General features: G+C 37.6%; 1 protein-coding gene across 3 annotated transcripts in view; it reads left to right on the plus strand.

The window, feature by feature from the left end:
• The first annotated feature begins 5,918 nt into the window (after window positions 1–5,918).
• LOC130916684 (chromodomain Y-like protein 2) overlaps window positions 5,919–27,940 on the plus strand; it is a 73,237-nt gene continuing 51,215 nt past the window's right edge. Inside the window, exon 1 of one of the 3 annotated variants that reach the window (XM_057837594.1) lies at window positions 5,919–6,230. In XM_057837594.1, coding sequence (XP_057693577.1) covers window positions 6,207–6,230 — 24 coding nt within the window. In that variant the 5' untranslated portion in view covers window positions 5,919–6,206. The remainder of the gene's footprint in view (window positions 6,231–27,940) is intronic. The other 2 variants (XM_057837584.1, XM_057837577.1) reach the window with 2 other exon arrangements.

Raw genomic sequence — 27,940 nt, forward strand, 5'->3', positions numbered from 1 at the left:
CCATCTAAAGTCTCAGATTGAGGAAAAAGGAAGATGCGACATCAATGGATGAGTGCTTCCTCATGCGGTCGCATTACTTTTGCTTGAAGTTTGGTGGATTTTGCAGAGATTTCCCTTTATTTTTCGTGTCACGCCAGCCTGATGTGCTGCAGGCTTTTGTTTTGTTATTAGGGAGAGTGGTGTGAGCCTTTTGAGGTTTCAAAAAGATCCTGTTCACTGTGAACAATAGGGAAAACAAGTCCGACAATCAAGGGACCACTGGACGATTGGGCAGGCAGTGGAAGTGAGTAGGTAACAGTTTAACCCATTAACTCCGGACACGTGTCGGTGGCGACACGTTCACGCATATCATATTTGAATCCTCGTCACGTCATTCATAATGTATTTGTTTTGCTCATTGTAATTGCTATTTGCGATAGTAACAAAAATATTACGGTAATTAAGGATTTAGTGTAGGTGTTCGGGCTGTGGAACAAATTAATGGAATTATAATGTATTCCTATGGGAAAATCCTGCTCGACATACGACCATTTCTACTTACAAACAAGGTCATGGAACAAATTTGTAGAGGTACCACTGTATATACTTTTATCCAAACCCTTTTTGTGTTAGATGATATTTATGTAAATATAAAACACTCAGGTGAATTGAAGTTCCGCTCTGAGACCCCCAATTTGGCCAACTTTCAAAAGTGTCCGATATGCATGTGTGATAAATCATTGGAAAGCTTAAAATCTCAATTTTCTGGGGGAAGAAAAATTTTGAACAGGAGGGCATTTAAAAAAAAAAATTAAAAAAAAAAACAAGTTTTTTTTAAACAGCGAAACCCTATCTGGAGGTGAGAGCACGTGAGAGCAGAATTAAAGACGCCATGACTTTAACGAGATACAGTATTATCGCGTACTTACCTTGTTTCAATCCAAAAACTCAATGTAGCTTGTATCACTGATTGTCAAGACACAGCTGTGAATGGCCACAGCTGGATTTTTGGGGGATTTTACGGGTGAAACACGGAAATATAAACTGCGGTTTCTGGCGAATTTTCAAAAATAAAACTATTCAGTCTCATTTTTTTCTGTTGAATGTTTATTCTGGCTACAAATTGGCTACAAATACAGCCTCCATGATTACCGTATTTTCCGATCTATAAGGCGCACCTGAAAGCCTTCAATTTTCTCAAAAGCCGACAGTGCGCCCTGTAATCCGATGTGCCTTACATATGGATCGGTATTAGTTCATCATGGCACGACATTCCATTTATCTCAGCTCCATCTTGTGGATGCATAATTCAACACCAACCACTACTACTGCGCCTTATAGTGCAGTGCGCCCTATACATGAAAACGGTTTTAAAATAGCCTTTAATTGAAAGTGTGCCTAATACTCAGATGCGCCTTAAAGTGAAGAAAATATGGTAAATGTTGATTTTCTCTGCAGTGAATCCTATAGAGAATGACGCACCATGTGACTACTCTGTTGTACGATGCCGCCCCAAGTTTAAATTCATTAAAATGTTAAAATGAATTAGAACAATGTTTATGTCATGTTTTTACTCCTACAGAAACCATATTCAAACTAAACTTTTGAAAAAGCACCAGGGAGCCACTAGGGCAGCGCTAAAGAGCCACGGGTTGCTGACCCCCGAGTTAAGATGATTATAGTCGACGAAGAGAGCGGCAAAATGTCATTGTTTCTGTCTCTTTACTTCAATATTTTTACAGGATATTCTTTTTATCCAAGTATTTTCCGCAATAGCTATATAAATGGCTTGAGAAGGACCAGTCAGCCCGTCGAGAGGGAACTATTCACAACGAGGAAAACGCGACGAAGAGAGCGGCAAATTGTCATTGTTTCTGTCTCTTTACTTCAATATTTTTACAGGATATTCTTTTTATCCAAGTATTTTCCCCAATTCCTAAATAAATGGCATGGTCATGACAAATAACAGTCTTGTGCTGAATGGAATATGAAATAATAAAAATGTATTTATTCAGGACGACATGGCAAAATTACTCCATAATGGTCAAAACTGTCGACTTCACCTTTACTGTCGCACCTCCCGAACGATATTTTATGACACCTAAATCGGACATATGTCATTTCCCTTCCCCGGCTGCGGAGAATGTAAACAAACCAGAAGGCGTGACAGCTAGCCGACATGCTAACCCGAACCGAGTGATGTTTCAAAGTCTTCGAAGCGGAAAATCACACATAACTATCCTGGATTATTTGACATGACGACCCGGTTGTCGATTGTCTTCGTGGATCGGCAAACCGCCCGGCGGAGAGCAGTTTACAGTTCGTTCCCCGGAGGAGGGTGGCTGGAGTTGTTGTGCAGCTAACGTGCTGCTGCTAACGAGCATTAGGAGAGCTTTTTACATGCCTATCAATGATCAAACGTAAGTAGTCCTTCAAAGGACGTTTGTAGTGTTTACTTTGTAATCGCTGTATTCGTATTTGACATAATACAAAACAAGATGTTTACTCACTTCCTCGTAAGTCCAATGGTCCCACAGTAAATATCCACGGTGAATGGGAACCTTTTGAAACTCCAAAAAGGCGCATACGCCTCTCCCTCATACAGAATGATTTTTCTGCAGCCGTTTGGCTGGCGTGATGCGAAAAATAAACGTATTAATCCGCAAAATCAGCTGAATCCTTCGTCCTCATACACAACAGTACACTGTAGCGTGAAGAGGACGTCTTCTACCGTACACGTCACAGCGCCCTCCTCCTCAATGCAAGATCGAAGCCGGAAGTCACTCATTTTCATGGCGCGGGATTCAAAAAACTAAATAAAAATAGCGATCGCTTCCACACACATCCAAGCGGCCCATATCATTCAGGGGCATAAAATACCGCGTGTATTATGAAATAAACATGCTTTTTCGTGTCACAGGCACTTTAACCCTTAAATATCTGCAACATGAAGCAATTATCAGAGAATGCCAAACTTTGAAAAATAAGGTCCTAATGAAACCTTTTTTTCCCCAAATTTGTAAATGAAAAGTAGTGATGAATATGTGTAATAAGCGCTCTAATATCTATAAACCATACCTGTCAACCCGAGGCAGTTGGCAATCTTACAAATAGTGACGTATGCCCTTACAAATTCATGACTAATCTTACAACGTTCTATATAGCGTGCAATATGAAACAAAAATCAAACTCAATTTTTAAAATAATATGAATTTATTGGTAATATTGTAACATATAACCTGGTGCAATCAAAGAACACTCAATCTCTTCAGCTACATCATGATTACTAAAATTTAACAGTGACTTTTGTTATAGTACTTGTATGTAGCACTTTTGGCAATTTTCTGTCATGTCTTGATGGCTGCACTTCATGGCACTTCAGCTCGCAATTCAGTTTGACTTGAAGGTAGTTCGTTATTGTGTCCAGTTATAAATTAAAAAGGTCAATTGACAAAATTAACTTACCAATGCAATCTTTGAGTCAGGGAACATTTCTTTTGCCAATTCTGAGAAGTGATCAGCAATAGTTGTAGGCAAATAGTGTTCGGCAACAAATAATAAATGAAAAGAATAAAATCTCCGCTTTCGTCACTTTTCATTCTGCAGACTTCATCTTTATGACCAGTGTTATTAATCTTACTTTTAAAAGTAATTAATAACAGTTACAATTTACTTCTCCCAAAAAGTAATTGAGTTAGTAACTCAGTTACCTGAATGTAAGAGTCATTAGTTACTTGGCAAAGTATGAGTAAGAATGTTCTTTTCCTTTAAAGAAAACAAAAAACATAGTAACCTTTGCTATGTTTGTTAATCGTTTGATGTTGTAAATCAACAGTTAAAGTTGTTAAAATTGCTACCGTTTTTGCATTAGTTCCCTTCTGTCTACTTTCGACATGTTAAAGTTTTAAAACTGTTTAATCATTTAAAAATCAATTCAAGTCAAAATTTTGCCGATTTAGGAGTATTTTAGATAAAAAAGTTACCTAAGTACGCTAGGAAGGTTCAGTACAACAGAGCTTTTCTGAGAAGTCTACTGATTCAAAATGGCGGCTGTTTATCGCATTTGATACGTCACAACAAACACTCTTCTTTGTCTGTGTCTCTGACTTTTCTCACGTCATTCAACCAACGTAGTAACGCATCGTAACGCACATTGTCTCGTTGCCGAAATGGTGACAAAATCCGAACGAAGAAAAAAAACGTAATGCACGAAAAACATACAGATTTTGAATGTACGGCGTACACATTTAAAAATCAGTGCTCACTTGTACAAATTAGGCCGAAACCGTACAACTTGACAGGTATGTATAACCAGGGGTGAAAGTGGTTAGAATTTCTTGCCAGAACGCCCCGATCTGAAGGTTGCCACGGAGCCAGAAATTTTATTTATTTGTTTTTTCATTTATTTTTATGTTTTATTTTTTCAACACTACTAAAATGCAAAGAAAACTGTTTTGGTCAGTTATTTCTATAACACATACAAAAACTGATTTTCATTTAAAATTGTATTTTTTTAAATGATTTGCAAAATAAAAGTTAACAAAAACAGCAATAACCCCAACCTCTATCTCCTAATTTTTATTTTCCTAATTTCCTCACATACTTACTGCAATAACAAATTTTAACTACTTAAGAACATAAGATTGAATTGAAGTTAATGTAAACATTTACTTTTTGTTTTTTTATAATAAAGATATAAGTAACATAAATTCAGAAAAATAAGTACAAATGACTTATATTATGCGTGAAATGGAATATATTTTGAAGATGGCGCAATGTTTGCGCCATCTTCAAAATATATTTTTTTAAATCATAAGGAAATGAATAAGTAGCCTAACATAAATGAACAAATATAAGTCCTAAGTGCACATTGACAGCTAAGATGTTCTGAACCTCCCCCATCAGAGCAAATAAAACTAAATATGATAAAAAAGCCTCCTTAACTCTTGCCTTGCTCTTAAAGATTTGATCTATTTTCTGTTGCATTGCCCTTTTTTTATTGCATCAATTCAACATTTTTTTTTTTTTTTTTTGCTGTTTCAGAAAGCATGCACATTTGAACCAATCAGAGCTAACTATCTCTGGTGATCACATTTCAGTGTGTCAGCCAATTGAACGGATAAATGAGTCCAGGCGTTTTGCTTTGCTGCGTGCATTAGCACATTGATCTGACTCATCATCATCAGACTCAGATAACTGCAGCAGCTGGGGAAACCTCCATGCTGTCCGTGGAATAAAATAAATGATAAATATCGGTGGAAACGGCTTACGCTACACAAGCCCTTTATTATGCCTGTTGTGAACACTTGTGTATGTAAATCGGATGTTGGTAGATTGTTTTCTTCTTGGAGATAAAATGCATATGTTTTTTTATATAGCGTTTTGACAGTTGCCGTCATATTTTCGGAATCAAAGCACCGTATACTGGAACAGCGTTCCAGCCCTGAATCTCATACCGGAACTGCGTTCCGGCCCTGAATCTTATGCCGGAACTGCATTCCTGACCGTTCTGGCCCACTTTCAACCCTGTGTATAACCCTTGCTAAATCCTGTGTTTTTTTTTTCTCATGGAACCTGCAGGTGCTTGTGTTGACTTTTTTTTCAATAAGAAATGTCAAAATTCTGAATTAGTCTCATAATCATGAAATTTCAGGTGTATCAAATGTGATACATTTGGCAGTAAACTTCTGATCTTTGGACAGATTTTTTTTTTTTTTTTTTTTGCTACCTATCACATAACCAGTTTGTTTTTGCAATCTGTGTGTTTATATTTGGAATAATGTTTATGTGGAAAAAAATACATCTCAGTGTTATTACTGTAATCGTATAAGGACCATAATAAAGGTGGTAATTTAGAACGCTCCCAAATCAGGTCTTGTGAACAGGTGGAGTGCTCTCGACGTGGCTGAGCGTCGTCACCAGACACCTCTCTGTCCCTCCAGTAAGGCGAGGAGGAGGTGCACGATTATCGGCCATCCTTGCCTAGTAGAAACTCATTTACGACGTCGGTTGTTGCGCTGGGTAAACAGCACCGCCCGGTGCTTGTTTGTTTCGAGAGCTTGAACGAGCCATCGCGACGCGCCGGGCTCGATTGACACTGTCTGCTGATCTGCTGGCAGTCCATCGCTCGCAATAACAAGGCTGCACGCTAATTCCCTCTCTAAAGAGCCTCCAAAAAGCCCACAGGGTAGGCAAGAACAACGCGCCGCCGGTGCCAGCACCCCGCTATGGCTTCGGGAGACCTTTACGAGGTAGGTTGAAGTCACGTCCACGCAATATTCTCTGTTATTTGGACGAATATTGGAATTAGGAAGTAAAGGGGAGGGAGGGCGTCGCGTTGTGTGTGTGTAGAAAAAGAGCCCATTAAAGAGACGAAACTCAAGCTTTACTCGACTTTATGTCGCTCCTGGCACTGTTTTACCCATTTTGTGGTGGTTGTTAGGAACACGTGAGATGTTTTGGATGGGCCGAAGTGCTCGGGGTGTCGCCGAGTTTAAAGTGGTGGTAAAGTGACAGCGGACATGCTGACGGGAGGGATGGTCGCGGAGGTGCGCACACATGCGGGACTGAGCTCCTCATCACCGCAGTGTCAGGCCATGTTCGCCGGCTGGTGGTCACGGAACGCCGCTTGAGTTTATTTTTATCAGGTCGTGGAAGCAAAAATACCCGCAGTTCACGACTCCTTCACTCTGGGGGGGAAAGTACATAATTGTACATTTGGGGGCTGGTCAGAATCTAGTAACCTTAATTTGACTGCTTTTGTTAACTTCATAGTTTATCTTATTATTTATTTATTTTATTATTAACAATGGTATATATTTTTAACAATTTGGAACTAAATCTCAGTAAAATATGGCCAGTAACTCTACAGGGAAAGAGAATGTGTTTGGTGATTAAAAAAAAAAAAAAAAAAAAAAAAAAACAATTAGATAAATTAAATACCTGGCGTCCACATACGTGGCCATAATTTAACATTTTGTATCTGGCCTACACGACTCAAAATGAGTTCTTCACAAATGGGGACGTCTCATCTCAATTATGATCTTTTTTATAATTATTATTGCTATAAATAAAGTGGTAATAAAAACAAAATTACTGAAATTGAAATTGATCAAACCAGAAATACACTCTGGTTATGGTAAGTTTGGGTGTTGCAGCTTGAAGCATTTTGCAATATGATCCAATAAGGCAAAGGCATATTGCAATACAAGTTTTTTTTTTTTTAATCTATATGAATGAATTAAAAGAGAAAACGATTGGTTTAATTAATTGTGTTTATTACAAGCTACTCAAATTATATCTAATTATAGCTAAGTACCTAAAGTGCTATCGCTATAGCCTTATTGCTAGGCCTGAATCATTGTATTGTGATGACTGTAGTTTTTGTTTGTCACTCCTAATTCAATGAGGCATCTGGTATACATCGTCCTTTATTGTGATTTGCTTCAAAAAAGAATCACACATTCATGTGACGTCTGCAGGTGACGTAGGACGCTAAGATCTGTGAAAAATTGACAAAGAAAATAAATGCATAATTATGTATTTACCAAAAAGTTATTTATGCAATTTATTGGAAACCAAACGTCCGATTGTGATATTTGTATAACATCATATGGCAATATACCGATATACCGATAATATTACCCGGCTCTTGGATGTGGCCCCCAATAACCCTAATATTTTTTTCCCCATAGGATTTAAATTTAGTTTATTTTATGATTTTTTTTATTTTTTATAAATACATTCAACAACAACAAAAATCAAATTATAATTAAAAGTAAAATGAATAAAGTTCAAATGAACAAACACAGAAGTACCTTCAGAAAATACCCTTAAGTACGCTTAATAACACTTTCTTTTGTTTTATGTATTTATTATTATTATTTTGTGATTATATAGTATTTAACTCATTGCAGAGTGGCGGAGTTGTTAGCACGTCCACCTTACAGTTCTGAGGTCAAGGGTTCTAGCCCGGGCTCTGTGGAGTTTGCATGCTCTCCCTGTGGCTGTGTGGGTTTTCTCCAAATACTCCAGTTCCTGCCTACATCCCAAAAACATGGATGGTAGGCTGGTTGAATACTCTAAATTGACCTAAGGTATGAGTGTGTGCGTGAATGGTTGTCTGTCTCCTTGTCTCTGCAATTGGCTGGCAACCAATTCAGGGTGTACCCCACCTACTGCCCATATTTACCTGGGATAGGCTCCGGCACCCCCACGATCCTCGTGAGGCCGAGCAGCATGGAGGACTGAATTATTGCTGCATTGACAATGATAAAGCCATTGATGGTGCTAGACGACTGGGAGGTCTGACGGCGATAATTTCACTCCCAGTCTCTTCCTGTCAAACTAGATTGGACGTCTTGCAGTGTCAATTGCAGCCAACAAGTTAAATGAGTAAAAAGAGCCATAGTTTTCGTATGAAAAGCACAACAACTTTGGCATTCAAGCTACATACAAGACACTAGAATCTCACACTAGGATTTAATTTTTAATTTAATTTAATTTTTTTTTTTTTTTTCACGATTCTGGCACACAATTCCTGCACAAGTACAGTGGTGCATTAAGATTCAAGTGACCCGATCTATGACAGTGAGGTTTAATGTATTTTGAATGGATTTGTTTTTGACTTACAAGTAACAAAAAAATTTAGATATGAGCCCTGTTTGGTGGCAGTAAACTCTTCTGAATTCCCAGAAAGCAGGAGATTGAAACAGTTTAGTGCCACTCCCAGTTAAAATTTACTGTCAAGTAAACATAAAACAAAGGGAGTTACATGTTGTGTATTTAAAACAACCACAAAGTTTAGCATGAGGAAAGTCCACTTGGCATAATGCTAACAAACAATTCAAAATGGGCTAAAGGATTGCTATTGTTGTGTTATAAAATTTTCAAGCAAAAGGCATTTTGACCCAAATAGTGGAACAACACCGAGATGTGCCGACCAAATGAACAGAAAACGCCGCATTACAGATTTGCAGCAGCAGGACCAGAGCTCAATTTCGATCTTTGTTCAAACAACTCCTCATGTCCGCGTGAATACGAGGTATGATTCGTGCCGTGCGGTAGGGGGGCAGAGCAGTTTTACAACGTGAGAGCCAATTCACACACTTTCTTGACAACATTCATGTCGAGCCGGGCTAGCTGAGCAGTCAACGCTTAGCTATTGGCTTCTGAAGTGTGTCTCCGAAATGATCATAGTGTGTTTCTTCCTTCGTAAAGTATAGTATTTTTCACAATTATTCAGTGATTCTCTACTGATGACACATAGATGACCAAATGATGCAGAATACACAAAACGACGTTGCCACCATTAGCGGCAACCACACATTCCCAAGACGACGTGTGGAATGTGGTAAACGCAGTAAGAGAGTTCATTATGGTTTGTGTTATGGCTACGAAGCCAGATTTGCAATCGAATTGTTCCACTTTGGAGCCTCCAATCGAAAGCTTGCGTCTTTGCTGTCGGGATTCACTGTTGCTTTTAAAACGCAGCACCAGCATCTTTGTGTAAACAGCCCCATAGATAGGGAATACAATGATTCTCATACATATATTCTTTAGCCTGTAAGAATAAAGACAAATGTAAACTCATTGGCAGCCAATGATTTAACTACAATTGAAAGAGGAGTTGTGACCATCTCCATTTGCATTAATTTCTGTATTATACTACTCTCAGGTGGCCAATGCATACACAGGATTGGCACAATCACAGAGAATTAATTTTATTTCAAAAATTGTTTCAATTGGATAAATTATATTTGATAAGTATAATGGGTTACTAACTCTACCCATAGACTTCATAATTAATATACTATGAAGTCTATGCTCCAGCTTTTAGAAAAAAAGGACAAAACACTTCTTTCTTGCTAAGGCAATTGATAGAGCCCTATAGCAGGAAACCAGGGCATGGCGCCTATTGAATATTAATATTTATTAATATCTTTTTTTATACTCATGCAGTTTGTGCACACAGGAAGTTCGCTAACCTGTTATCTGGGTTTGGTCACCTGAAGGTAGACAAGTTTATGTTATTATTGGTTGTTTAGCTAAAGTAAATTAAGATATTATGCAGTGCTTTTTTCACATTAAGAAAACTTTCATGTTTATGAGTTGCGGCTTGATGGATTTTTATAATATAATGGATGGTTGGTATCTCCAATTGTTTTATTGAGGAAATATAATTTAAGATACAAGTGTTTGAGTCACAGGCATGGGCATGGAATTAATTCAATTTGTATATGGCGGAAAACATTCAGGTGGCTTGAAGTTCCGCTCAGAGATTTGGCCGAATTTCAAAATTGTCCTATATGCATGTGTGATACAGCATTGGGGAGCTTAAAATCTCTTATTTTGAGTGAAGACAAATTTGTCTCCTTGTCTTTTCATAGTCGTTGGGTGAAAGGACATATCAATTTGTATGAAAAAGAGATGTAACTGTTACCTCAGGGCCGTGCAAAGCTTCTCGGACAGATATTCAACCATGTCCTTGGCGTTGCGGAATTTTTTTGCAGCGTGCACGGCTCTTCTGAGGGCCTGGGAGAGGAAGCCAATCCCTCCATAACTCTCCTCTTTGCCATGCTCAGAGCCATGGAAGCAACATTGAGCCTTGTGGGGCAGCATTGTCAAGTCATGAAATGTTGATTTATTCTGATGAATGGAAGCAATAGAAATGATGAATAAGGACATAAACAAAAAGAGACCCTCCATAACACACTTATTAAGTCTGATAAACAAAACCTACCACGTACTGACCATAGACTTCAATATCAGTTGACGGGACACTGGGTTAGTGGCCGATCCGTAAGGGGCCTATTTTTAAAAATTCAAATATTTTCAAAACCAAAGCCGCTAGCAATCTAAAACCAAAACAGGCACCTCTCTTAGGCATATATGAGTCCCCATGAGCAGCGACATAAAAAAACTCAAAGTCGTTCGTTAATAAAATTCTGATTAACTATTTTTTGTACAAGTATAACAAAACTTAAAATGCCTTTAAAATTCTCAAATTTCACACTAGATGCACAAACGTCACCAAATGCATAGACAATCACCTATATTTTCAGGGTCAATAGTAGAGGTGTGCAAAATTTCCGATTCTTAGATTATTCGCGATTCGGCCGTGGAAGATTCGAGAATGATTCACAAACATCCAAATTCCGATTATTGAAATATGCGAAGTAAAGTGGAAGTACACAACACTCAGCGCGCCGCGCGGTCTTCGGGACGGAACGGAGCGAGAGTAGCTAAACATCATGCTTCCCATTACCCGGCCCCTCAGGTAATGCCAATGCTCAACTCACGGCTCTAGCTCAACTCATGCAACGAGATAAAAAAACACAACAACATACCTGACTGCTGCCGAAAAGCTGCTACAAGTACATCCATATAATGTTACGGTGGATATCATTTATATAGGACTAGATGCAATATAGATTTGGTAGTGTTAGCAGCACATCTACAAAAAGCTAGATGCGGGCGTTATCAACGGCCGCCATCTTAAAGCAGTGCACTTCCCTGCAAGGCTGTTGTAGCGAACCTTCCAAGCAAACCTAATTAACTTTTTATCTAAAATACTCCTAAATCGGTAAAATATTGACTTGAATCTTATCTTTAAAATAGTTTTAAAACTTTCACATGTCGAAAGTAGACAAAGGGGAAATTATGGAATAACGGGAGCAATTTTAACAAATTTAACGGTTGATTCACAACATTAAATTAATTGAATGTAGTTTAAAGCTGCTGATACAGAATGGGGACTGGAGTTTTTTATTTAATGTTATTTTTGCATATTTGTTTACTGCTATATGTTAACTTGATACTGAAATATTAGTGTGGTTTATCCTGAGAGTATTTTTGAACAATTTTGGAACTAATGTACAAAACATAAAAAAAAAAAAAAGAGAGAAAAAAAAAGGAGGGGGGTGCATCAATAATCGTTTTATAATCGAATCGGAGCCTCTGAATCGTAATCGTAATCGAATCGTTAGGTGCCCAAAGATTCCCAGCTCTAGTCAATAGCAATATTTAACATATCATATAAGTTTTTGCCCAAAATAGCAACTTTTTTTAAAATTTTTTTTATCTAGTTCAAGTTTTCAACAACTTATAAATCACTCAATTTTCACATCAGAAACTTAATACCTGAGGAAAACATGCAGAACCATCTTAATTTTACTCAACAAAAGCAAAATTTGCATTTTTCTTGCATTTTATGTACAATCACAACTTATTTAGGTTGAATTCCGCTATTGTGTTGAGATACAAAATCCAACATGGCGGCCGTCACGAAACAAAGAGCTTTTTAAGTCTAAAATTATTTTCAATAAATGTTTAAATTGTGGAATTTCTATAGATATGAAGGTTAAACAGTCTAGATTCTGGGTTAAAGGCAAAAAACGGGCAGTTCTAATTCATTTTACGTAAATATTTCAAGCCAAAGTTACACACTCATTTTATCAATTGATTTTTTTTTTTCCCACAATGTTTCAAAGTGCATGCATAATGTTATTTCATATAATAATTACCTTTAATCCTAGACCAAATCACTCTTGACACACTCTTGCTTGCTTGTATGCAGTAAAACCTTTGTCCTATTTCCGCCATTAGAATGCAGCGTGTGTTTTGAGTTTATCACAGTGACAGCCAACTCAACGTTCTGCCTGGGTCGGCACCCTACGGGAAGCGTGGCGCAATGTCTATGAGAGCTCACTTCACTGTTGGTGGAATCTATGTACTGAACCGCAGCAGCATCACTCCACATTGTCATCCATTTCACTGTTATTTTTGTGCTCATCCTTGACAAGATCTGTTTTTTAACTTTTTGACCGCCTTGTGGTCGTGTTTGATGTCATCTGTCATAAAGATTTGGGCCTACCTGACCACACTGTCCTCCCCTTTATCTATAATAGCATTCCCCCAACATCTCATATTTATCCAGATCATTCTGCCTCATTTCCCTACTCCACTGTGTAGATCTATGTGGCATGATGACTTTTAAAAAGTAACACAGGCAATAATGTGAACTTGAATGGAGACTTGCCAATAAAAAGATTGATCTATCTAGCCATCTATCTATTGTGTTTAGCCTTGAAGCCTGGGACCTAGGCTTTAATAATGTAAGCATCTAATGTATCTAATTCTAATACATCGATATGATCCTATAATAAGCGATACAAAAATCAACACAGGTTGAAAAGATAATCGATAGGACGCTAGTCAGGTAGCCTGGCATATCTGTACTTCTTCTCGTGCTCGCGTTCGACTGCAACGTACATCTTTTTTCTTGCTAGCGCTACATTTGTTGCGCGATCAAGCGGAATCACACTGATTTTAACTAGATATTATCTCGTACGGCGGCACGGTGGCTGAGTGGTTAGCATGTCTGCCTCACAGTTCTTAGATCAAGGGTTCAATCCCGGGCTTCGGCCTTCCTGTGTGGAGTTTGCATGTTCTCCCCGTGCCTGCGTGGGTTTCCTCCGGGAACTCCGGTTTCCTCCCACATCCCAAAAACATGCATGGTAGGCTGATTGAACACTCTAAATTGTCCATAGGTGTGAGTGTGTGCGTGAATGGTTGTGTGTCTCCTTGTGCCCTGCGATTGGCTGGCAACCAATTCAGGGTGTCCCCTGCCTACTGCCCGAAGTTAGCTGGGATAGGCTCCAGCACCTCCGCGACCCTCGTGAGAAATAAGCGGCATGGAAAATGAATGAATGAATGATCTCGTACTTGCCTTGTTTCGATCCAAAAACTCCGTTTAGCATGTATCACAGAGTGAAGACACAGCTGTGAATGGGCACAACCAGGCTTTGTCTGGCTTTTATAGCTTTAAAACGGTAATTTTGCATGGATCTTGAGACAAAAATGAAGGACAAAACAATGAGATTGAGATTTTCTTTTTCAAATGTTTTATTTTTGTATTATTTTTTTTATTTTAATTGTTTGGATCAATTATTTATCATCTAAAGTAGTGGGAAAATGCAACTGTACCAAAAACAAAAAAAAAATCAAATAAAGCGAGTTATGAGGTAGATATCCATGACCTATTTACTGACGCAATTTTTTTCATAGTGACGTGATTTGTTAAAAAGTTAAAAACACGCGAGTGAGTCACTTTAGTCGATTTTCTTTTTTATACTCAATAACAGATATCGATTTAGAATTCTAAGGCAGCCAAGAATGATGGAAAATTCCATTAATAAATTTAATTACTTAACTTTTTATGGCTAGGTTGAAACAAAAGCTGTTTCAATGTGTCCGTAAACTGAGGTCTCAGGGGTAAAATGGACACATTTAAAAAAGTCCGGGGGCATATTGCGCGATGAAACTGCTACGACAGCATCTAGACATATTGTTCTATCAAACACAACAAATGTTTTGTCTTAAAAATACAGTAGTTTATTTAAAAGTCGGTTGCACAAGCACAAACTGCTTTTTCAGCTTTGTGTGTGTTTTCCACCATATCTAAGCACCACTGTACATCACTCTATTCAGGGGCTTGTCACTGGGGATTGTACCCACAATTTTACTGTTTTTGTTCCTTTTACATTTCAATTTTTACTGCTTGAAGAGTGGACCATCCCTTTTGTCCCTCAAAAAATAGCTATTAGTCTATATGATGAAATAGCACACCTGGTTTATAAGGGACCCGTCAAGCAACATTCCAGGAAAAACTACAGTATGATCTCTGAGTTTTGATTTGTTTTTTGCTTCTAATATTCATGGTTCTTTATCAAACTTTGTAATAGTATGCATATAACACCTGGGCTTGGCAAACGCTGAGTGATAACAATGACAGCTTCAAACTCTTAATATTATACTTGGTGTCTGTTAACAGCACACGTGGGTCTGTACAATATTCCACTGCTGTAACAAAGGGCTGTATGGTACATAAAAATTGAACATTTAAGTAGGGTGGAAATCCTTCATTGTTAATATGGTGCAGAATATCACAATTGGAGTTACAAATATATAAGGCAACCAATAATAAAACAATAATGAAAAGCACACACAACATGCAGGGTTAATAATTTCACAGCTCAATAGTTTTTCAATGTGACAGTAGGTGAAATTGTCTCTGTGAGTGTTTCCATCACATTTCTTGTAACAAGACTCTAAAATGTGCAAAAATAAGCAGCCGAGTTGAATCTCTAAAAGAAATAGGGGGCACTTTAATTTTTATTTTATTAATCGTTTTATGAAACATTAAGCTCGAAAAGTCTTAACATAGAACCTATTCCATGTTTACCGCTTATATTGTAATGAAACTGCAAGCTGTTGAAGTTGGTTTCCAACAGACTCAGAGACAATAATTTGTATAATATTTATTATAAAAATGTACAACAAAGGGACCACGTAAAGAGATGCGAGAAAAGTGTGAACATAAATAGCACAAACCAAAATATTGAAACGAGGAGATGGCAAAAAGGACAGAAAAAGTCAAAACCAAGGCATCTCGAAGTCTATCAAAAATAGGACACAAAAAAAAAAAAACGATTACAATAAGAGATTCTAACGTATGAAGGCCGAAGAACTTGCCGGAATACAATGATGCACACAGCGGTAAGCAAGGCAATAGTCTGACAACAGCTGATAGTCAAGCATCCTTAATACTGTGCTCCTATCGCACCACAGGTGGGTCGCGTGGTCCTGCGTGGTTCAGCTCAATCAGCTGCTGAAATAAAGGAGAAAAAAAACATGAGAGCATTACACAGATAAGACATATATATTGTATATTATAGTTAATAGCTTACTTAAAAGTACTGGTAGGTCTTCCACAAACGGGTTATTTTGATAGTTTTGTACTTAGCATTTTAGCTGTAAATGTGTATTTGAACCAAAAACTACAGTATGCACTTAGAAAAGTTGGAAGATGAATACTGTATTTTTGAAACCATAGGGCGCACTGTAATAAAAGGTGCAGGCTCATTTTCGGGTGATATATTTGTATTTAACACACACATAAGTGTTATTTGGCGCATGAAAAACATACACTAGCATGCACGCTAGCCTAACGCACACAGTCGAACGTTACAGTTATTGGGGGCTAGAGGTGGGAATCTTTGGGCACCTAACGATTCGATTACGATAACGATTCAGAGATTACGATTCGATTATAAATTGATTATTGACGCACACCAGCTATCATCTGCTTTTAATGTCTCGTACATTAGTTACAAAAATTGTACAAAAATACTCTCAGGCTTAAATAAACGACTAGTTCAGTATCAAGTTAACAGTTCAAAACAATAAATAAAATACTCAAGTCCCCATTCTGTATCAGCAGTTTTAAACTACATTCAATTAATTTAATGTTGTGAATCAACCGTTAAAGTTGTCAAAAATGCTTGTTATTCCATAATTTCCCTTCTGTCTACTTTCGACATGTGAAAGTTTTAAAACTGTTTTAAAGAGAGATTCAAGTCAAGATTTTGCCGATTTAGGAGTATTTTAGATAAAAAGTTAATCATGTTCGCTTGGAAGGTTCGCTACAACAGCCTTCCAGGGACGTGTACCGCTTTAAGATGGCGGCTGTTTACTAACGCCGGCAAGTTCGTCATTTTGCATCTAGTTTTCTATACATGTGCTGCTATCGTTGCAGTGTCTGTTATTTCGCATGTAGTTCTTTGTACATGTGATATCTACCGAAGCATTATGAGGACATAGTTTGTAGCGGCTGTCGGCAGCAGTCAGGTATTTTTGTTTTTTGTTGTTGTTGTTTTTTTTTTTTTTTTTTTTTTATCTAGCTGTATGTGTTGAGCCAGAGCCATGAATGGAGCATTGTCATTACCCGGGTAATGACAAGCATGATGTTTACTCTCGGTCCGTTCCTCATTGCGTCCCGAAGACCACGCTGACTGTGTTTTAGTTCCGCATTACTTGACATATTTCAATAATCGGAATTTGGACATTTGTGAATCGTTCTCGAATCTTCCACGGCCGAATCGCGAATAATCTAAGAATCAGAAATTTCGCACACCTCTATTGGGGGTACGCCCCCTATCACAACCTTCTCCCTTCAAGGTTCTCATGCGGCCCTCACTTATGTCTGCTTTTTCAAAAATTGCTCAGTCAGACAGACACAGTTTGGTACTCAGTCCACACAAAAGACACACCAAATTATTAGGAGCACTCTACATTTTTGGGAAAATTTTTGGCTTTTACCTACACCCTATGGTCGTTAAATTTGGTACTATATACTGTACCTATGTAATTGTTCAGTTCAATTTTATTTGTATAGCCCTATATCACAATAGGTTTGTCTCAGAGGGCTTTACAGAGTCATTTTAATACAAAGTCAGATACAGTAGATGAATGAGATGAGTCCATGTCCTGGGCATCCCCCATCCTTAGACCCTCCATGGCGGCAAGAAATTTAAAAAATAAAAAAAAAACCATAGGAAAAAAGAGAAACCTTGGGGAGAACCACAATCAGGAGAGATCCACTCCCAGGACGGACAGACTATATATGCACCAATTGTATCATTGTTTTTCAAAGCAAAAGCAGATGTTAGCAAATATTCTTCTTATTATTAATGTTATTATTATTGTTGTTATTATTATTATTATTATTAATTACAAAGATAATCAGTCTGCTTTTATTTGACACTACATAAATCAGACAATATGTACTGTTATAGGCTCAAAGAGGGGGGTTTGGACTATTTCTAGGTAAACTGTCTTTAAATGAATTATTAATATAATTATATTATCTTTAATTTGATTATTGACAACTAATATTGATAGCCCTACTTAAAAAGTAGACCACCAGAATTGCATGGATTCTTTGTCCTGATTGTGTCACATTTGCCTAGCCCTCATAGGGCTTGATCATTACTTCACTGTCAGAAATTTCACTAGGACGTCACACATACCTCCTAGTCCAGGTATTTTCTCCAGCATAGTGTGTTACTCAATCCTTTTGTTGTGGTGGAAATTCAGACATTGTTGACGTAAACAATAAGGTACTGGCTAATGAACTGATCTTCAGACATCACTGTGAAGATTATGATATGAGTTGATCAATTAAGGCCTTTTCACACGAGTGGTAGCAGCGCGCCGTTTGCCACGCAGAAATCCATTCATTGTGTATGTGGGAGGCGAGCATTTGTGGCCATTTCAGACAGAGTGGCAAAGTGTGAGAATTTCCCACTGAACTCTGGCCACGTCCAATAGCAGAGGTGCCGGGGCCCTGGGCTGGCGCCCGAGTGGCGTCTCTGCCCGTCTGCGTGGCTGTTGCGCGCCTGGTGGGGCTCGCGTGCGGCGGGATTTTATAGGGCGCCCTCGGGTGGGGGGTCCCGGTGCCGGGATTGGCGATGGGGCGGGGAGGGGTCAGTCGCCAACAGGCTTACACTCACAAAGGATTCATACGATTACTGGGTTCTAGATCACAGAGCTGATTTGTGTACACTCTACCCCTTTCAATCACTTAGCTTATAGACACCCCCACCCCATCCCCCTCCTTCACTGGTCAACAGGCCCCCACATGGTGTTAACCGGAAATACATCTAGCTGAAGATAGCACCAACATATTAGTAGCTAGTCTAGACGTTCAATGTATTTCTTCTTGAAATTTGTGTTTCCTTTCTCGCTTCTCTTGTGTTTCTTTTCTTCAGTCCCCCATAACCCCTTCTTGTTCGCTGCTTTGTCATAATAAACAAGGTATTTTGAATGATCACAATGGGAGTATGTCAGACTAGAGATGTCCCGATCCGATATTTGGATCGGATCGGACGCCGATATGGGCTCATCGGTATCGGATCGGAACACGGAAAAATTCCGATCCAGACTTCCGATCCAGTTATTGGTTAAGTCCGGTCCGGGGTTTCCAACGCCCCGATTTACATAATCCATTCCAGTTTTTGCTTCGGTTTCCCTAAAATCCGGTCCGCATTTTACGGCACACCTTCAACACACTACATTTACATTACCGTCTCCCAATTTACCGAGAGACTTTATCAGTAAAAATGTCAGCTGTGTGGGATCATTTCACCTGAAAGGACGACAAATACGAAGAAGTCAAGCATAGTGGTAAAGCTTTAAGAAGTTTTAATACAACCAACCTAATCAAGCATTTAGCGAAATACCACCACAAACAATATGAGGAGTATGTTAAGAAAACCGAAGACAAAAAGAAAGGTCCTACGCAACTAACACTAGCAGAAACTTTTGCTATGCGTGACAAACTGGCACTCGACAGTCCCAAACCCAGGGAATAACAAGAGTCAATGCCGAAGAATTCATTCTGGATGACGAGCCATTATCTCACGTGAGTAAAGACGCACCATCCATCACTTAGAACCACGGTACAACATGTCCAGCCGTCATTACATCCTTGAGCGATTCAGCCGTGGAAGATTCGAGAACGATTCACAAACATCCAAATTACGATTATTGAAATATGTCAAGTAAAGCGGAACTAATACACAGCGCGGTCTTAGGGACGTAATGAGAAACTGCGTCCCGAAAGTAAACATAATGCTTGTCATAGACCCGGGTAATGCCAATGCTCAACTCACGGCTTTAGCTCAACTCATGCCGCTGGATAAAAAACACAAGAATACCTGACTGCTGTTGACAGCCACTACAAACTACGTCAACGTCGTTTTACTGGGGATAATAGATATCATATGTATATAGAACTAGATGCAAAATGACAGACTCGACTGCGTTAGCAACATTGAAGTATTGAAAACCAAATGTGTTTGTAAACAGCCGCCATCTTAAAGCAGAAGACTTCCCTAGTAGGCTGTTGTGAACCTCCCAAGCGAACCTAATTAAGTTTTTATCTAAAATACTCCTAAATCGGCAAAATCTTGACTTGAATCGATGCCGATCCGATACGTATATTTTAGACCAGTAAAAATAGTGCAATTTTATTTTATTTTTTTTGTATTAAACTGAGCTCTGCTGCTACCTCCCCAAGAATATTACACAATGCTCCGTTACTCTCATTCGTTTCTAAAGAGCAATAGTCTCACTCAATGGACATATTTGCCTAGTGTTTGAGTTATAGCAGCTGAAAAGCACAGTTTGGTTATGAAACTAAAAACACGTGACTACTGCAGGCACGAAAATCTCTCACCTTTCGGCGAAATTCGCCGTTTTGAAGTCAAAAAGGGTGACCTACATGAATTGTGTAGATCTGAGGAGATTTTTTTTTTTTTTTTTTGGGGGGGGGGGTATTTTTTAATTATTATTATTATTATCATGTGATTAACTTAGTACGTAAACTGAGCACTTCAGAAATTGGCCCTTTAAGAAAGTGACACTTGGACGGTCAGCAAATCCTTCTGGCTGCTTCGCTGACGAGAACCAATCATAGGCTAAACTGCGTTCCATTATTCCAATCGCGCACACACTCTTCATAAGTATATGGAGTGCTTGGAGAGCCTTTGGTTTCATTGCAAAGCTGCGAAAACAAAAACACTTGCCTGCATTTGCCAGCAGATTGAATTTGGTAAGTAATGGTTTCAATCATTTTCATATTTTGCAGTATAACAAAGTTACTGCTGTCCGTTGCAGCTTGAGTTGAACACAGCCAGAGTTGGGCAAATCTCCGGTGAAAAAATAGCTCTCGTTAAGTTAGCGTCAAGCTTTTGTATTTAACGGTAATATAAAAGAAGAAACACACTTTTGAGTCAAATTAAGCGGCATACTCTTGGATGGAGGGGCATGCCTTGCATCGATCCTGTCGTCGGCCTGAGGCACGTTATTTCCGGCTAGGGCTTGAGCTGACGGCCGGCCTGACGAGTGGTGGGGATGAGTCTTGCATCTTCAAGCTTTTCAAAAATACACTGATCCTTCGTTTTTCGCGGTTAATGGGGACCAGAACCCACCGCTACAAGACCGCGAAGTAGCGCACCCCCCCACCCATTTCTTTTTGTGTGCAGATTTAGCTTTGGAAAAAAGATACATACTGTATAAGACATGTTTTTTTCACTTTTTTTACCCAAAGTATAATTTATAAATGCTTTTAAAGCACTTCAAAATGTAATAATTATGATACGTTTTAAACATGTTACTGTCCCACTGAATTATTTTTAAACAAGAATAAAGTAGTAGGAAAATGCTTGGCTTTATCAAATGCTTCATAGTGAGTCTAATCAAATCCTCTCAAGCTGCTTTCGATGATTGAAAAACATTTTTTGATTGAAGTGATTTTTTTAAAAATATATTTTTGTCTGTTTGAAGCAACTTATGTTTTGATTGAATAATAAAGACACAAATGTCCTAGCCAAAATGTGGCCCAAACGCAAAACAACATTACTTCAATCGAAAAATTTGTTTCATTAAAAAAAATATATCTAAAATAATCTTTCAAAGAAAAATAGTTTTCAAATGTTTTTTTTGTCTCAAATTTATTTTGCATTCAAACACTTTTTTTTTTTTTAATTGAAGTGACTTTTTTGTGGATTGAAAATATATATTTTGATTGAAGCAACTTTTTTTTTTTTTTGATTGACTAATAAAGACACTAATCTACCTCCATAGGTATGAAGAGAGAAAGAAATTAAGAACGCTTTAAAAAATAAAAGCCACCGGGGAGTCAGATTTTTTAAATTTAAGATTTATACTTCATTATGTAGACATGCCTCGTAAAGAAAGTGGGTTGAGGGAGTTAGATGAGGCTGCTACAGGCATTGGATACCTCATCAGCTGGGTGAATAGCACACTTCGCAAGAATAACACAGTTTGCAAGGATAGTTGGGTATAAAATACAACTATAAACACAATTACAATGTTACAATGCCTTTTTCTATAAGATTTTATATCATTGCGTTATTAATTATTAGGTGCTAGAGTTGTCAAATGTGGATAATAATGAAATAATAGTTTGGAAAAAACTGTGCTGTTGGATGGCCCAGTGACCGTCTGATGTGGTTTGTTCTCAGATTAACAAAAAGTTGAGAAAGGAAATTTTAATGTAGAGGTTGAAGTAAGAAAAGAAGCAAACAAAGAATGACTGAGTCAAAGCCAGAAACTGTTGATGACAGTGTTGATTTCTATTCACTATCGCCCCCTCCCAATTAGAGTATAACACAGTCACTGAAAATTACAATGTAAAGCTGGTCAATATTGAAGTTATGTCTTTGTAAGGTGTATTAAATACATGTTCATGTGCCCCTTTTGATCTATGAGCAACTGCCCCTCCACCGGTCTCTGCACGGCCCTGCTAAAACACAGTGTGGGTCAACAGAGCTCAATATTTTGTTGGGTTTTACAGTGTACAGGAACATATTTCCTCCACACCCTTCTCACCTTTTTAACCCCTGACCCATTTTCATGCCTGCTACTGGATTGGATCCGATCTTGTGACCAAATACTCCAGAAATAACCGAATTAGGTGCTGATATTGATACTGAGTATCGGATTGGGACATCCCTAATATTAAATAGGCTTGCCGGACTCACTGCTCTTCATTTCTTGGCCACGGCTACGTTAGCACTATGGGGCCTTCTTTTTGTCATTGTCTTGCTCTTTGCTACAAAACCCTTTTGCACTGGACTCCCGCTAGTTCGAAAAGGTCTTTAGCATTCATTATTAGTAAGAAAAACAAGAAGACTGAGTCCAGTTCTTTGGGTGGTGACAGATCAGTGCATGATCCTGGTCAAGGGTCTTTAGCTTAACATCTGAACTCTAATTCTATCAGTGTGGAAGAAATACGTAAGGTTGCAATAAGTCTAATGTTGTACCGTCAAAGTTTATTCTTATAATTACTGGTATTCCTTGGAAAAGGTATATTTACTATATACTGTATCTAGCCCGATACTGTGCCTATGCCACCTGTGCTGATTTGACTGTGCCTAGGGACAAAAATGAAGTCTTCCTGCACTTGCCACTGTTTGTGTCAGTTGGGGCTGCGCTGAGCATTATGTCATAATGGTGACTAAGCGAGATGCACATGTGACAATAAAACTATTAGTCATGGAATTTTTTTTAAATGATGGTACTGGTTAAACATGCCTGGCATGCAAAAAAGAAAAAAGAAAAAAACCTACATCAAGTTAAAAAACCTAGATCAAGTTTGCATGTTTAAGTTGATAACGTTTATCTGGGGGTAGCAGTGACACATACCCTGATGCATCAGAAGAGGCATTCGGTGTGTCAAAGTTTGGTTCATATTATGTTTTGTACAGCTCCAGATGGTTTTATGTTTAAAAAAAAAATGTAAAAAAGCATGGATATGATTTGGACTGGAAACGACAATTACACATAATACACAGTACAGTATATTGAAGCCCTTTTGGTTGAACCCTAATATGCTGGTCATTTGTTTGATGTCAAATGTTTCCAATAGGAACTACTGTCTAAATACTATTGATATACTATATTTTTGACAAACTGCAAAGGTCATAAAATCCTTAATTTAGGGCAAATTGTAAATATTTTTTGTGGTCGTGCATGTGTAAAAATAAGTAAAGCATATTTGATTGTAAAATACAGTTTAAAAATAAGCCAACAAGATCACTGACTAACAAGTAAGAAACACCATACAAAGTCAAACACTTTAAAAGTGGGAATAAAACACTATGCCTGGGGTTCCTTATCAAGTATAAGCGGATCTATGAGTCTGTAAATGAATTAATGGAAGTCACATTTATCTTTCATGTTTTTACACCACACTCGCCCACTCATAATGTTGAAAAATTACTCAAAAGAACAAAGCAAAAGAAAAACAAGTAAACCATTGGACATTGCCTAAAATCTCTTAAAGTTCGTCTGATATCATACATGACTGTTTTGTGTGTGTGTGCGCGGGGGAGGAGGGGTAGATAGTGGTCATCAGACGTGGGTCATAACGTGTTACATTTTCCCCATTACATTTACATGAGTAACCTTTTGATAAACAAATGTACTTCTAAGAGTAGTTTTACCTTGCCAGACTTTTTACTTTTACTTAAGTAGAGTTATGAAAAAGAAATGATACTCCTACTCGGCTACTTTGACCTAAACGAGTCTTTTATTTTTTTCCTCTTTAAGCTACATATTAGATTTTACTTTATTTTTGCCAGATATGCCCACAGTGGCTTTACCAGTTTCACCAATGAGATTTCGCAACAATAATCAAATGACTCCATTATACCAATCAGACGTAACATTACAGTCACATGTCCGCACACAAGCTTGCAGTTGGAAATCTTATGATTACACCGGCCTGTTCAATCGTGGTGTCTTTAAAGTGCCGTAAAAATTTAACAATTTGACACAAAGTCAACATTAGGGCTGCAGCTATTGATTATTTTAGTATTCGATTAATCTATCAACGAGTTACTTCGAATAGTCGAGTAATCAAATTAGGAACATTTAATGCATTGCAGAATACATTTTAGGAGGTGTAAAACGAAGGCTTGCTTAGATAGCACTTTCAAAGGAGTATTAAATGAAAATATAAAATTCCCGAGTGTTTCTTCAAACAATGCAGAATTGCACTTTCCTTTAAAAATGAATTAAAATACTTGAGCATAGTCTCAACCGGTGTAAAAAAAAAAAAATAATGATGAGGATCCAAGTACAACAAGACAACAATTGGCTAAGTCCGCCAGCTTAAATGCTATAAAATGCTAACATTTTTTACAATGCTTTTAACAAATCGCTCAAACTCATATTCCAACAAAAAATGGTGATATATACCTATAAACTAAATTATGAATGCATAAAAAAACATATTAGTGCAAACAAAAACCGGATGTAGGGTTTAACAGGGAGCAGCTGTATTCAGCCATGTTAAACGAGTCATGTCATATTCACTGTTGCCACTAGAGATCAGCGAATCCACCCAAATCAATAAAACTAATTGCAAACACTTTCAAAACAAACCATTACAACACCACTCTAATTGAATACTCGAAGCAGCAAAATTTGATTCAAAGCTTTTTTTTAAATCAATTTACTCGAGTTTATCGATTAATCGTTGAAACACTACTCAACATTACTCAAAAGCGTGGATTTCAACCTCCCCTCTCCCCGTTTTTCTTTGCCACAGATTGACCACGGAAATCTAGAGAAATTATCATTTAATTTAATGGTAGGAAAATGTTTTCTCCATTAGAGGACACTCATGCTCTTTGGATGGGTGATGTTTCAATCATTTAGATTTTTCTAGTCAGAATTCAATTATTTTTGTGAATTTTTTTGGCCTAATATAGTCATTAAATTGGTTATTAGTATTAATTACTACTTATTAATAGGTAATAAATATAGGACAATTTAATAATAACAGTTTATATCAATGTCGTGCTGAGGGGAAAACATGTTTTTTAAAAAATTATCAGACATTGCAAGCAGTTACTCACAATCATTGATTGAGTATTCCTTTCACTAAATACTATTTTACTTGTACTGGAGTAAAATTTTTGAATGACTATTTTTACTTGAGTAATATTATTTTGAAGCAACACTACTCTTACTTGAGTAAAATTTTTGGCAACTGAACCCACCTCTACTTGTGATGCCTCCCGATAATTTGAGCACTGCGCTCATATTTAGACAACAAGTATGTATCTCAGCTCTGCTTTATTGTCAGCTCTGCCTCATTGACTTTCACAAATGTTAACAACTTTAGACTTAAGTTTAAACTGCAGAAAGATTTTTGTATTGAGTACTGCTGTCAAATTTATCGCGTTAAAGGGTGGTACCGGTAATTAATTTTTAAAAATTAATCATGTTGAAATATTTGACGCAATTAACGCATGCGTGAAATGACCCGCTCACGCATTGCCTCAAACAGATTACATTGATGCTGTTTTTTGCACTTTGAGAGCCAGAGGCAGACAAAGGCAGTGGCTTTCATTGGACCTCACCGTTTATTGGCATAAGCTCCGGCAACTCCTTCACAACAAACAAGTATCATTTAGTGAAAGCACAACAAAAATAATATTCCTGTCTCTCTCAAAAAAAAAAAAAGAAAAATAATGTTCACACACAAAAAGCTGCCATTCCCAATCAAAATAGCTATGCAAAATACACATAAAACTTACTCAGACTTTGGTCAAACTCTATTCAAACATTTCGTTTAGCTCAACAAATACACTGGATGGCAATATTTAGTCATAATATACAAACTATCAGTGGTCCCGTACGTTGTGAAGCCAAATGAACGTGAATCATAATAGACCTAGTCTAAAAAAAAAAACAAAAACAAACGGGGAGCTACGACGTCCATCGAGGGACAAAACACACTCATTGGCTTGATTTCTAAGTAATGTAAAACTCGCCATTGACACATGTATTTCAATCACTAGCTTACGTAGTTAAAGACACTGTGGAAGAACGGCTGTGACGTCACCACTCGGCGACGTCAACAATGGCGAGACACTAGTTTATTTTTTTGATTGAAAATTTTACAAATTTTATTAAAACGAAAACATAAAATTACTATAACTTGTAATAACATTTATCTTTTAAGAACTACAAGTCTTTCTATCCGTGGATCCCTTTAACAGAAAGAATGTTAATAATGTTAATGCCATCTTGTGGACTTATTGTTATAATAAACAAATACAGTACTTATGTAGAGTATGTTGAATTTATATATCAGTCTTGTGTCTTATCTTTCCATTCCAACAATAATTTACAGAAAAATATGGCATATTTTAGAGATAGTTTGAATTGCAATTAATTCCGATTAATTAATTTTTAAGCTGTGATTAACTCGATTAAAAATTTTAATCGCATGAAAGCCCTAATATTGATACAGATAGAAAAATTGGGATTTCATAATGTAAGATAGATTTTAAAAAGTGAACATTGTGGTCAATTTACTAATTTGTTAATGTTATAATCAATAACTTACAACCTGTATACGTGTTTGAAAGTATTACTACAGTATAGATTCGACTTTTCCCCCTCCTCAGGCAACTATGCATTGAATTTCATGCTTGTCATTAGGAAAGGGGCACTACAATCTGGCGTTATTATTCTAGAGAAACTTGACAGTTCCCATGTTTCTATCACTTAACACATTTAGATCAATCCTGAATAATGTTTAATCAAGGCTGCATGATGGCACTTTCCCTACTACTTCCCTATCCTTTGGCCGCTCTCTATCTTTAGCTCCTGTCCATTCTTTGATCCAACATCTGTGGCACAGTGGGAAAACCTTGTCGCAGCTGTTGACTGCATCCAACAACTTTCACTATGCCCTGTACATTTTATAAAGAATAAAGGTGTGGTTTTATTAATTGCAAAATCTTTAACTGTGGCGGCTGTGGCGCAGTTGGTAACTGGAGTTGTGCTGGAACCGAAGGATAAGTGGTTCAATTTCCGGGCACGAGTTCCCACTGTTGAAGTGCCATTGGGCAGAGCGCTGAACCCTAATTTTCCCAGAATGGGTTGGCAGCGCTTTGCATGGCAGCAGCACCATTGGCGTGTAAATGAGTGCTAATGTAGCGCTTTGGTCATTGTAACAATATAGATAAATGAGCTATATACTAGTCCTTCTAAAAAAAATTGCATATTGTGATAAAGTTCATTATTTTCTGTAATGTACTGATTAACATTAGACTTTCATATATTCTAGATTCATTACACACAACTGAAGTAGTTCAAGCCTTTTATTGTTTTAATATTGATGATTTTGGCAAAAAAGTCAAGAAAAAACAAAAATCCCTATCTCAAAAAATGAGCATATTTCATCCGACCAATACAAAAAAAGTGTTTTTTAAAACAAAAAAAAATCAACCTTTAATTAATTATATCAGCTATGCACTCAATACTTGGTCGGGAATCTTTTTGCAGAAATGACTGCTTTAATGAGGCGTGGCATGGAGACAGTCAGTCTGTGGCACTGCTGAGGAGTTATGGAAGCCCAGGATGCTTCGATAGCGACCTAAAGCTCATCCACAGTGTTGGGTCTGGTGTCTCTCAACTTCCTCTTCACAATATCCCACAGATTCTCTATGGGGTTCAAGTCAGGAGAGTTGGCAGGCCAATGGAGCACAGTAATGCCATGGTCAGTAAACCA

Source organism: Corythoichthys intestinalis, chromosome 1 (genome assembly GCF_030265065.1).
Source record: "Corythoichthys intestinalis isolate RoL2023-P3 chromosome 1, ASM3026506v1, whole genome shotgun sequence".
Lineage (NCBI taxonomy): Eukaryota > Metazoa > Chordata > Actinopteri > Syngnathiformes > Syngnathidae > Corythoichthys > Corythoichthys intestinalis.